At 42.2% G+C, this 13,658-nt stretch overlaps 1 protein-coding gene across 4 annotated transcripts in view; it reads left to right on the forward strand.

Moving 5' to 3' along the window:
- Window positions 1–13,658, forward strand: part of NKAIN2 (sodium/potassium transporting ATPase interacting 2) — a 621,679-nt gene that overhangs the window by 253,970 nt on the left and 354,051 nt on the right. For all 4 annotated transcript variants that reach the window (XR_010308140.1, XR_010308142.1, XR_010308141.1 and 1 more), the window contains one exon: window positions 3,512–3,649. Coding sequence is in view for 1 of the 4 variants with exons in the window: in XM_064170099.1 (XP_064026169.1) it covers window positions 3,512–3,649 (138 nt within the window). In the remaining 3 variants the exon portion in view is untranslated. The remainder of the gene's footprint in view (window positions 1–3,511; window positions 3,650–13,658) is intronic.

The following is a 13,658-nucleotide window of genomic DNA, read 5'->3' on the forward strand; positions in this document are numbered from 1 at the left end:
TCTCTGAAAGTTCTTTAAACATTTGAAGCAGTGGATATGACTTGGAAAAAGTGCAGTAGTTTAACTTAAATATTTTTGAAATAAAAGGGGGGGAAAAACTTTCAAAATCAGATCTATATTTTTCTCTTACTATGTAAGGAAGTCCCTTATGATTCTGGCATCTGTGGAAGAGGAGGAAGCTGCATAATACTGTTTTTAATAGATTTTGTCAGTATTTTGTCCTACTTTTAACTGTTCTCCTTTTAGGAACTTTGATGCAATGAGAATCCCTTTTTTGAGTAATTACACGGAGAAAGTCCATGTAGTTCTTCCATTTGGTTGGGAATCATTTTTATTTCCTCTCTCCATTTATTCAGGAAGTGGAAATAAAAGTGTAGTCCTGTCCTGTGTTTTTCCATTTGATAAATCTATGGTACATCTTGCTGTGTTACTCTTATCTTCTAGAGAACTGCAGCTGCATTTTCCACAGTATTTTTAGTTCTGCACACCACCATAAAGCAAGTTTTGGTGAAGCTACTGCATATATGTCAAACAAAACCCCCAAACCAAAATGTGCTTCAATCGTAATTACTTTCTAATCTCTGCCTAGTTTGTAGTATTTATTTTCCACATATTACTAGGTATAAATACTGACACATAAGAACAGGTCTATGTTAGGCAGTGAGAGAATGGGCATTCCCAAAGTAGATAAATGGGTTAGGAGGAAGTTGTTGGCAGAGAGAGTGATTGGCATTGGAATGGGCTGCCCAGGGAGATGGTGGAGTCACCATCGCTGGAGGTGGTGAAGAAAGGCCTGGATGGGGCACTTAGTGCCATGGTCTGGTTGACTGCATAGGGCTGGGTGCTAAGTTGGACTAGCTGATCTTGGAGGTCTCTTCCAACCTGGTTGATTCTATGGTAGTGTACTTGCCTTCAACCTTCATACCTGAGGTTGCAGCAGGTATGTTAGGCTTTCTACCTTCATTCAATACAATTAACTGCCATAATTCAGTATTCATCTACAATTAGCATACTTCCCTGTATGATTTCCTACTGATTGAATGATTTGCATCATCCCATGTATGTTTTTGCTTGCTGAATCCCTACTGTTACTGTACTAGACACTTGTGGAGTCTAGACTGGATTTGTTATTCTCATTTACTTTTTGTTAAGCTGAGGAAAATAAGAACTCTGTGCTCGGAGTGAACATTTTCTTTGTTACCTGTTTAACAGCACTTCAGGTATAGCAGCTCTTTTGTTGATACCCCTAATAGACTTCACACAGACCTACATAATACTGCTTTATGCTGCATGTTGATCTTTTCATGTAAGTGACTGCCTTAGTAGTCAAGAAATTATTTCTTAATGATTAACTTAGAAGCAAAGCAGTCTGAGAATTCATTTCTTAATTCAACTTGGCCTTTCTTTACTTTCTTCTTCATGCTGTCACCATTAGAATATTATGTCTTACGATTCTGGGAACTCTTCTATGCTGTTACTTTGGTAGGGAGAGTTGTAAGATAGCCCAAAATGATTCCTGCATAACACAGGACCAGAATATCTTACTGTCAATACAACTGCAAAATAAAATGTTAGACAAGATACCAAGACTGGCTATAAACTGAGTCCACTGTGTGAAAGGATTCTTTTAGAGAGGAATCTTATGGTTGATGTGAAACCCTGAACTTTCAAGTTCAAAGCAGGGCTAAGAAACTTCCCCAGGGTTCTTCTCACAATCCACATCTTAAAGTTCAACATATGCCAGCAAGTTGTATATAATTACCACTAGACATTTGCAGGCTGATATTAGTGTAGGCTGCCTTTTCAATGGCACCTTTCCTTACTTAATGTCCAAAAGGAAGGTGTTGGTGTGGCATTGGACTGACTGCTGTGGGAAATTCTCCCAGAGCTGTATCATACAAAAGCCGTGGAGGACAGCAGTTAATTTGTTTAGTGCTTGATCTCAAAGGTGTTAATTTGTGGCAGACACAGAAAATTCAATTTATTTACAGCATAATATAAACTGAATAAGCACTCAGCTCTCATTAATGAAACTCTGAGGAAACTACCTGTCTTTTCTTTCTTTTGTCTCTCTCCTGTTTTTATTTCTATCTAAATTGACTTCACCTTTCTCCTTCTCTGGAGGCTTTCAAAACCTGCCTGGATGCATTCCTCTGTGAACTACCCTTAGTGATACTGCTTTGGCAGGGGTGTTGGATTCAATCTCCGGAGGTCCCTTCCAACCTCTAAGGTTCTGTGATTACTTTCCAATATTCACATCACTCTTATTTTTGTCAAAACATGCTTTTCTTCCTGCGGTTTGGCATGCAGTGCTGTATGGTGGCAGAATGTGCAAACAACAGTTAAGAGACACCTGCTATTTTATTTCTGAAATTATTTATGAGGAGAGGCTGAGGTGGCTGGGGCTCTTTAATTTGGAGAAGAGGAGCCTGAGGGATGACCTCATTCATGTCTATAAATATGTGAAGAGTGAGTGATAGAAGGCTGGAGGCAGGCTCTGCTGAGTGATGCCCAATGACAAGCCAAGGGGGAATGGGTGGAAGTTGAGGCACAGGGAATACCATGGAAACAGGAGGAAGAATTTTTTTTCACTATAAGGGTGACAGAACAATGGAATAGATTGCCCGGGGGGGTTGTGTGGTCTCCCACTCTGGAGATATTCAAGAGCTGCCTGGATATGTTCCTGTGTGATCTGGTCTCAGTGACCTTGCTCTGGCAGGGGGTTGGACTGGATGAGCTTTTGAGGTCCCTTCCAGCCTCTGTGATTTCTACTGGTTCTATTAGAATTGTAGTTTTCCTGCTTTCTGATCTAGCTGCTTACAATGGTATTGCTTAACAACAGTCATCAACAGCCCAAGATTATCCATTTAATTCAAAGTTTGAGATGAAATATCTGGAGGTTTGAATAACAGCTTATACTTTGGTTTATGTTTGTGGTAGTAGAGGAGGTAAACTAGAGTCATTGTCAGTAGAACCAGGTCAAAAAGTTGTGTGCTTTTAGTTACAGGTAAAAGCAGAGCTGGGGATAGAGTAGAGGAGGAAATAATCAAAAAGTAGGGGAATAGTGTAAGTAGAGAGACAGGACTAGGCTGAATGGTGGTGTTTGTGAATGGAAGCAAAGTAGCTGGGATGTCATAAGCCTGCTACTTATTTTCAGCATTGATAGCCCAAAGTGTTACAGCATTTGCTGGTGTGTGTAGCACAATGATTTGCTTCTCCTGCAAACAAGCCCTCCTAGTGAACAGTTAAGTATCTTACTCCAATTGCCCACATGAATATTTTAGTTAACTGCAAATAACTCAGTAAACTGTCAGTGAGAAATGCAGCTTTCATTAAAGCAAGAAGGTGAAACATTGCTAACTCATTCGATTTTACTGCTGACTGAAGTGGTTTTGTTGTTGATTTTCTTTTTAACTCGGGGCAATTATCTCATGTATGGGAAAGGGAAATGCCCTAATAGATGTTTGCTTTTCTGTTCTAATGTATTTATGCCTTTGCTTTTTAATCCTAGGTTACTGTGCTTGAGAGACAAATATTTGACTTCCTTGGTTATCAGTGGGCACCCATCCTGGCAAATTTTATACACATTATCATAGTCATACTTGGCTTATTTGGAACCATCCAGTATAGACCTCGTTACATCACAGGAGTGAGTATCTGACTTCATTTACTTATTTTGATGTGTATGGGGGAGAGAGGGGTGAGGGGGAAGGCATTCCAAACTTTTCGTTGCACTTTTCTCTGTCACATTTTAAGTTTACGCATTATGTTTATGAGCCATTTGCAATAATGACGTGTTAAGAACTTAGCATAGCTGGAAGGCAGTATGATCAAAAACTACATAGAATCATAGCATCAATCAGGTTGGAAGAGACCTCCAAGATCATCCAGTCCAACCTAGCACCCAGCCCCATCCAGTCAACCAGACCATGCACTAAGTGCCTCATCCAGTCTTTTCTTGAACACCTCCAGGGATGGCAACTCCACCACCTCCCTGGGCAGCCCATTCCAATGCCAATCACTCTCTCTGACAACAACTTCCTCCTAACATCCAGCCTAGACCTCCCCTGTCACAGCTTGAGACTGTGTCCCCTTGTTCTGTTGCTGGTTGCTTGGCAGAAGAGATCAACCTCACCTGGCTACAACCTCCCCTCAGGGAGCCTCCTCTTCTGCAGGCTGCACACCCCTAGCTCAGCCTCTCCTCACAGGGCTGTGCTCCAGGCTCCTCATCAGATTTGTTGCCTTTCTCTGGACATGCTCCAGTATCTCAACATCTCTCTTGAATTGAGAAGCCCTGAACTGAACACAGCACTCAAGGTGTGGCTTGACCAGTGTTGAGTACAGGGGCAGAAGAACCTCCCTTGTCCTTCTGGCCACACTGATCCTGAGCCAGGTCAGGGTGCCATTGGCTCTCCTGCCCACCTGGGCACACTGCTGCCTCATCTCCAGCTCCTCTCTACCAGCACCCCCTGGTGCCTTTGTCCCTGGCTGCTCTCCAGCCACTCTGTCCCCAGCCTGTTGTGCTGCTTGGGGTTGTTGTGGCCAAAGTGTAGAACCCTGCACTTGGCCTTGTTCAGTCTTACCCCATTGGCCTCTGCCCACCCATCCAGCCTGACAAGGTCCCTCTGCAGGACTCTCCTACCTTCCAACACTTGCTCCTAGCTTGGTGTCATCTGCAAACTTACTGATGCTGGATATTCAACAGGACTGGGCCCAGCACTGATCCCTGGGGCACACCACTAGTGACAGCTGCCAACTGGATGTGGTATCATTCACCAGTACTCTCTGAGTCTGGTCCTCCAAGCAGTTCTTGACCCATATCACAGTGAATCTGTCCAAGCCATGAGCTGCCAGCTTTGCCAGGAGCTTGTTGTGGCAGATGATGTCAAAGGCTTTGCTCAAGTCCAGGTAGACAACATCCACAGCCTGCCCCACAAGACAATGTGAACTTCGAACAAATGAAGTCACTTTAAAGAATTACAACATCCTCAGAGTTACAGGGATTTAGAGCTAGGATAAATGGTAGTCATAACTTTCCCAGAGACACTGGACCTCCCCAGCAGATCCATAATTTATTGTAGTTACTCATCATTGTTATTAACTATCACTGCTGGAGTGCCTATCTATTACCTAGATCCATCCTAGAAATGAGAATCCAAGTTGGAAATGAAGTATGAGAATATGGTAAGAAATGCAGATTTGATTGTTACAAACTGAGGTCCCCAGAACAAGGGCAAAGATTTAGAGTTTTATGTTTTCAGTATTTTGTTTTCCTTATTCAGCTCCCTTCATACACAAACTCAGTGTTTCTGTACTGTGTAGCACAATACAGTATTATTGAAATCCTCCTTTCATACTCTGGGTTTGGGTGGTTGTTTTTTTTTTTCTTTATAGACCTGTAAAGATAAAACAACAAATCTAAAAGTGATCTTTTCTTTTGTTAGAAATAGATTTGCATAACAATATTTCTATCCAGATTGGCTGCTAATTCAAGTAAATTGTGTGTGTTTCAGAAACAGACAGCAGTGAAAAAGATTTGCCCATTCATAACCATACTTTAAACCACATGAAAATAACTCTGCTGCATTTTGTACCCACTTCTGCAAAGTCTCTTTTCTCCTATACTGTTCCCTCATATACAAATACTCATTCAGGAGACAGGTTTTGCTTGTCCCCCTGTGCTACATCCATATTGCAGCAGTGTAATGCTAACAGTACTACATTAGCATTTCTGCCTGTTTCTCTTATTTCCTATATGAAGAAAATGTCTCTGTAATGCCTTTCTGTACGCACATAATTTAATGCATTGTAGAAGAGATCTCATCAATGCTGAAACATATATTGCAAGCCTTTAAATATTTGGTGTTTCTTTCAAGTCACAGCTCTAGGACTATTGTAAATGTGAACTGAAATGTTGTTCTTCCATTTCTAGTGTTTTGACCAGTATACAAAGCTTGAAAGTATGAATACAAGCAAGTGTCAGTTAAAGAAAAAGTGTAAGATAGTTTATCCAAAGACTATTCCAAAGCATAAACCCAAGGATGAGCATACAATGCTTAGTTGAGTTAAAATGCTAGATTTAAAGGGCCTTTTCAACAGTACAGAAAATGAATTACCTGCTAGAGTGAGCTCATTGTGAATGGGGAGGAATACCAGCCTTATAAATAGCTACTGCTTGCACAAGTTTCTGGATGGTACAATTTGTGCCGTACCATCCTACTAGTTTTCACACATACCTCTTTTCTTAGAGCTCAGCCTCACTCTGTAGGCTGGCTTTGTGGGTTTACCTCCTTGCATCTTCTCAGTGAGTTGGCTGCAACCAATCTAAAAGCAAATTGTTTGCCTTGCTCTGATTTTGTATTAGATACCTAAATCTGCCATCTCTCACAGACTGCTTAAATAGGGAAACAATGATGAAAATTCATCCTCGATTTAGCTGGATCAGTGGAGGAGTGCTGTGATTTTGTTTTTTCATTTATTCTCCTGCTCTCCTTGGAGAGTCTCTAAAGTCAGAATGAAGGAAATGGTACTGGTCACTAAAGGGAAAGGGGAACTACATCCTTTCATTCACTTTTACTGGGCTCAGATGGGCACCTGGAAGAAGCATAGCAAAACTGAAATGGTGTCATCTGACATTAGGTGTAAATTCAAAGACAGCTTTGAAAGATAAGGGTCCATAAGCTTGCAAGGGTGTAGCTATTAGGTTTGCAGGGGAATGAATGTAAATACTTGGCCTTTGATAGACTGATCCTTGCAGACTCTATCTGGAGTGAACTCTGTAGGACCTTTAATTCAGTTACATTGGTACTCCAAGTACAGCTTCTTCAAGACTACAATAAATTCTTTTTTTACTGGGCACACCTCATAAAGGATATCACAAAAATGTTTTCTAGAGGTTGTGAATCATAGGTTAAAGAGACCAGGAAGGTTTTAATGTGAGATTTAAAGAAATGATTTAGTGACATAGGGAGAAGAGGAAATAAGTTTTAGACAGATGGGACACCACAAGTCAAAGTGTGTCCTTGAACTCACAAGTCACAGACAAGTTTAGAAATGAGTCTGGTTTCAGGCCTTGGAAAGTAGTTCAGATTACATGGGATGCAGGAGTTATGGTGGACAAAGAGGACAATATATTAAAGTTTAATATCATCAGAGGGGTTAGTAGTAATATAGGTTCAGCAGAACATTCATTTCTGCTTATAAACCTAAACTATTAACTGGTAATGAGCAACTGATGCAGGAGGTGAAACATCAGTTCTGAGGGTGGGAATGAGTGTCTTTTCAAAGATCTGCTTTCAAAAGATAGTAATTAAGCTATTCTCTGGTAAAACCAGTGATGATAAAAGGACTGATTTGCAGCACTGTGCTGAAACAGAATCGGGATTTCAGTAGGAACAAAGGTTAGCCAGTGTAATGACTGAGCTGCAAGTGTGTTTGTTAGCAGTGCGGTCGTAGAATCCATCAGCGCCTGAGAGGTGTTACCAATGCAGATATAAAGAGCTCTGGAAAGAAGCGATGTTCTCCACCAGGGTGAGGCTCTGTCTGGAGGCTCAGTTGTGCCTCGTTACTTCTGTAGAGCTGTTTCAGCTGCACTGATGTGTTGAAGTATTCCTCGCTCTGCTCTGGCTTAGTAGTCACCTGACTAATCCAGAGGCCCTCCTACAATGGACTGAGTGGGTTAGTAGGCAAAGAAGAGCCATGGGTGTAATCTATGTAGGCTTCCGTAAGACTTGCAATAAGATTCCTTAACATTCTGGCCACTAAACTAAAGAGATGGGTTTGACAGATGGACTGTTAGCTGAGTGAAGAAGTGGCTGGATGACCTCCTCCAAAGGTTTGCACTCAGTGGTTGGTTCCCTGTCCAACACCATCTTCACCAGTCATATACTGGGATTGACTGCATCCTCAGCCAGTTTGCAGGTGACACCAAGCTGGGTGGTGCAATTAAATTGCTGGAGGGAAGGGATGTCACTCAGAGGGACCATGACAGCTTTGAGGAATGGGCTTGTGAGAACTTCATGAAGTTCAACAGGCCAAGTGCAAGGTCCTGTACTTGGGTTGGATCAATCCTTGGTATCCATACAGACTAGAGGATAAATGGATTGAGAGCCAACCTGTGACAAGGGACTTGGGGGCATTGGCAGAAGAAAAATTGGACATCAGCTGGCAATGTGCTTGCAGCCCAAAAAGCCAGTGGTATTCTGGGCTTGATAAATAGAAGCTTGACCAGTATGTTGAGGGAGGCAGTTGTCCTCCTCTATTCAACTCTCCTGAGTCCTCACCTGTAATGCTGCATTCAGCTGTGGGACCTACAGTACAAGACAGAAATGGACCCGTTTAGACAGCATCCTAAAGGAATCACCCTGTTTTAAGCCTTTGAGAGCAGGAGACTCTAGTGTTTTCTCACTCTTTGCACTGTCTCTAGTGCAAAGTGTTTTCTCACAGTGACCTACTCCTTTGACAATTCAGGTGGGCTTTGAGTGCATGTGAAGCAAAATTTTGCTGCAGACAACAACACTACGAACATTTGCCTAGGGATTAATTTCTTCTGTTCTAGCATTCCTTCTCTTGATGGTAATAGTAACAGCCTCATATAAAAGTGAACATAGGAGGGACACCTACAGACCACAATATACTAGAAGTTAACAACAAGGATCTCATTTTGACACAAAACAAATTTGCAGCCTCCAAGAGCAAAAAGAATGGCATGCAGGATCACATTAAGCCTGGGAGAAAAGGATAGAATATTACTGGTACATTACTTTACACATAATTGCTGATATATATTAAAAAAGAGAAGGAGGCAATTACCTTATGTCTGAGCTTCTTGCAGCATCATCAGTCTGCCAAACCATTAGGCTACAAAGAGTAGAAGTAAGTTAATCTCTGTCATTTTAAAGATCAGGCATAGTCAGTGGCTTCAGCACTCCTAGTGGGATCTACTTAATGTCTCTTATGGCAGGTAACCCTGAATCATAGAATCACTGAATGATTTACGTTGGAAGGGACCTCACTAATCATCCAGTTCCAAACCCCTGCCATAGGCAGGGACACCTCCCACTAGAACAGGTTGCTCAAGGCCTCATCAAGCTGGCCTTGAACACCTCCAGGGAGGGAGCAGCCACAACCTCCCTGGGCAACCTGTGCCAGTGTCTCACCACCCTCACTGCAAAGAACTTCCTCCTAACATCGAGTTTGAATCTCCCCTCTGCCAGTTTAAACCCATTACTCTTTGTCCTGTCATTACAAGACCTTGTCAGTAGTCCCTCCCCAGCCTTCCTGTAGGTCCCCTTCAGATACTGAAAGGCCACTCCAAGGTCTTCTTGAAGCCTTCTTTTCTCCAGGCTGCAGGGCCCCAACTCTCTCAGCCTGTCCTCGTAGCAGAGCTGCTGCAGCCTTCTGAGCATCTTCGTGGCCTCCTCTGGATTGGCTCCAACACTTCCATGTCCTTCTTGTGTTGGGGGCTCCAGAACTGCACACAGGACTCCAGGTGGGCTCTCAGTAGAGCAGAGCTGCTCTCGGGCATTCCCCACCCAGCATGGATTGGTATTACAGCAACCCAGGTGCAAGATCTTACATTTGGCCTCGTTGTTTTCATGAGGTTGGTCCGGGCCTGTTTCTCCAGCCTGTCCAGGTCCCTCTGGGATGGATCCCTGCTCTCTAGCAAGTCAACTGTGCCACACAGCTTGTGCCATCTGCAGACTTGCTGGAAGTGCACTCGATTCCTCTGTCCGTATCACTGACAAAGATGTTCAACAGTGCTAGTCCCAGCACTGATCCTTGAAGGATGCCACTTGTCACTAGTGTCCAGGTGGACGTTGTGCCCTTGATCACCAATCTTTGCATGTCATCATCCAGCCAATTCTTTATCCAGCAGTGCTCCACCCAGCAAGTCTGTGTTTTTTTTCCAGTTTGGTGACCAGGATGTCTTCTGTGGGTTTTAAATGACCAAGGCAGTAGATGAAAGTGTGCAGCAGGTCATCTATTACATTATCAAACCACACTAACCATGCCCTAGGAAACTAAAGACGAACACAGCAAGGAATCTGCACCTCTACAGCCATGCTCTCAGACCTGCTTCTTTTTTTCTTTCTTAATTTTAAAGAGAGTCTCTGTAAAGTCACTGGTTTGGCCAGAATTGTTGGTGAGAAAACATTTCAGGAGGTTATTTTGCAAGGAGACTGTGAGAGAATCTTATTTCTGTTCTTGTTTCTCATAAACAGTGTTTGAAAACAGTTTTTTACAGAATCATAAAGTGATAGAATCATTAAGGATGGAGAAGTCCTTTGAGATGATCAAGCCCCCTTCTACCCAACAGCTCCATGCCCACTAGACCATGTCCTAGAGTGCCATGTCTAATCTTTTTATTATTTTTACCCCCTCCAGTGGTGGTGACTCCACCACCTCCCTGGGCAGCCTGTTCCAATGCCTGACCAGTCTTTCAGGAAATATATTTTTTTTCCCCTAGTATCCAACCTCAATCTCCCCCGTCAATTTGAGGCCATTACCTCTTGTTCTGTAGTTAGTTACCTGGGATCAGAGGCCAACACTGGTCTCACTACAGCCTCCTTTCAGGTAGCCATAGACAGCAATAAGGTCTCCTCTCAGCCTTGTCTTCCTCAGGCTAAACAATCCCAACTCCCTCAGCCTTTCCTCATGAGACATATTCTCCAAACTCCTCACAAGCTTCATTGCACCTCTCTAGACGTGCTCCAGCACCTCAATGTCTTTATTATAGTAAAAGGAAAGGATTTTTATTGTTAACATTTTTTTAATAACTGAGTTCTTCTGAGATTAATTTACCTTGCCAATGTAATCCAATTTATTTTCCACACTTGTTTTATTTAAAACTAGAGAGTGTGTGCACTCAAGCTCACTGCAAGAATTACATAAAAAGTAGGTTTTACTTTCTTTCTAATGGTTTCTAACTTTCTTTACATTCTTTCTAATGGTTTGATTCTGTCTGTGTGCATGCATATACATTCATCTGGTTGGAACAGACCTTCAAGATCATCAAGTCCAACTTATCACCAGCATTGTCTAATTAACTAGACCGTGCCACATCGAGTCTCTTTTTAAACACTTCCAAGGACAGTGAACCCACCACATCCTTGAGCAGCCCATTCCAATGGCAATCACTCCTTCTGTGAAGAACTTCCTCTTAACATCCAGCCTGAACCTGCCCTGGTGCAGCTTGAGGCTGTATCCCCTCATTCTGTTGCTGGCTGCCTTAGAGAGAAGACCAACCTCACCTGGCCACAACCTCTTTTCACATAGACAGTGATAAAGTCCCCCTCCCTGAGCCTTGTTTTCTCCAGGCTGCACACACCCAATTCACTCCGCCTCTCCTCACAGGGCTGTGCTCCAGCCCCCTCACTGGCCTTGGTGCCCTTCTCATATTTCATAGAATCAACCAGGTTGGAAGAGACCTCCAAGATCATCCAGTCCAACCTAGTACCCAGCCCTAACCAGTCAACTAGACCATGGCACTAAGTGCCCCATCCAGTCTGTTCTTGAACATCTCCAGGGACGGTGACTCCACCACCCCCCTGGGCAGCCCATTCCAATGCCAATCACTCTCTCTGGGAAGAACTTTCTCCTATGAGAACTTCTCCTATATGAAGTGAAGTGGTCATTGTGCATTCTGGTCAGCCTGCAAAGCGCAAAGATCTTGAGGTCTATCAAGTTGGGCTCCTACCTGGGACTCCCTGTAAAGAGCTTCTTAGGAAGTAGGTTCTGTTTTTCATTCTGCTGCAAATCACTCAGTGCTTCACCTCAGCTGTGCTTCTGTGATAATTTTCTGTGTGGCAGCTGAAGTTTAGCTGTTTGTTTATAGAAGGCACATAGTCACTCAAACTACTTCTATACTCTACACAATTTTTCAGAACAAATAATAATTTGGGGGACATAAAGCAATAATCTTCTGCATAATCCTTTTGAGCTAAACCCAAATAACACTAGAAGTACAATTAAGTAAATAAAGACCTTGAATACTGTAGCAGCAGATTTGTCTGTTGGCTGTCACAGGAGACTGTGAATCAGGATCCTGAGTCTGTTTCAGAATGTGCCATTGGCAAGATGTTTTGTTTGCTAACATGTCGTTCTCACACACATAATGATATTCTTCAGTTTGTTCCTTGATTCAGTAGTTTGCCATGGATAATAACGCATGTGAATGTTTGCTCTGTAGATTGCATCTATGCTCCTTCAATATATTCAGTTACTGAATAGAATATTGCTAATATTCCATGTAGGTTTCTGTTGCTTTTAATTGTAAATAGGGCAGAGAAACAGCTATATAAATAGTTAATATATCTACTTGTCTTTTAAAGACAGACCTCTTAAACTCCTGTTTCTTGGACAAACCCAATTGATTTTCTGCAAATATCAGTAATATCAGCACCAGAAGGATTGTTTTTATGATCATATTCTATCACTACATTTACTAAAACATTTGGACTCAACGGTCTTGGAGATCTTTTCCAACCTGGTTAATTCTGTGATTTTTTGAGTGTGAACCAGAAAGCAAATTGAACGGGACTGAAGCAAATCCACTTAAAAACTGGAAATGGTATTTGGAGGAAATACCAGGTGAGGGTGGGTCTCTTCTCCCAGACAACCAGCAGTAGAACAAGGGGATGCAGTCTCAAGTTGTGCCGGGGGAAGTATAGGCTGGATGTTAGAAGGAAGTTCTTCATAGAGAGAGTGGTTGGCATTGGAATGGGCTGCCCAGGGAGGTGGTGGAGTCGCCGTGTCTGGAGGTGTTCAAGAAAATACTGGATGAGGCACTTGGTGCCATGATCTAGTTGGCTGGATAGGGCTGGGTGCTAGGTTGGAGTGGATGATCTTGGAGGTCTCTTCCAACCTGCTTGATTCTATTTTATATATATATATATATATGTATATTCATGCTGTTTTCAGTGTAAAATTCTCAGAATGTATTGATTTCAGTTGGGATGAAAATATTCTGACACAAAGTGATTTATATTTTAACACTTACAAGCAGGAGGTGTGACAGTGGTTGTACTTCCATGGTAGCAGAAAAATCTGTTTCAGTACAAAGTAATGGCTAAAACGTCAGAGGTAAACCAAATTTATATGTAAATACAAATGTATATTTGTATATGTATCTACATATGTATATATTTGTGTATATATGTAAATGTAAATATTCTCACACACATTTATGTACCTAGATGTCCACATATTTAGAGAGATATACTTATTTATACACCCATTGGAAATGCCCAAACAAAACAGAGAGATGTCCCAGTGAGAAGCAATAAAAGGGAATATTGACAGGACAGTAATTTCCCCAGATAGTAGAACTACAAATATTAAGCACTATGTATTGTGTGCCTTAAAGAGGGAGGACAAAACAGCTGTTTAATTTGGGAATTGCAGGTGCATGAAGATGTACTTCTATGTGGGAAAGGAAAAAGCGAAGGCACTTATCCAGCAGTTTCAAGTCCCAGTACAATAAATACACTACCGTTACACTTGGTTTTATTAATCAAAAAGATTCAGAAAGCACAAACTATACAAGATCAAGGAGATGGTAACATCTCATAAGTTGGTCATTGTGGAAATCATTCAGTGCACCCAAATGGAGCAAGTGTGCACCCAAATGGAGCAAGTGCTTGATCAGGCCAAATATT

Source organism: Pogoniulus pusillus, chromosome 33, assembly GCF_015220805.1.
Source record: "Pogoniulus pusillus isolate bPogPus1 chromosome 33, bPogPus1.pri, whole genome shotgun sequence".
Lineage (NCBI taxonomy): Eukaryota > Metazoa > Chordata > Aves > Piciformes > Lybiidae > Pogoniulus > Pogoniulus pusillus.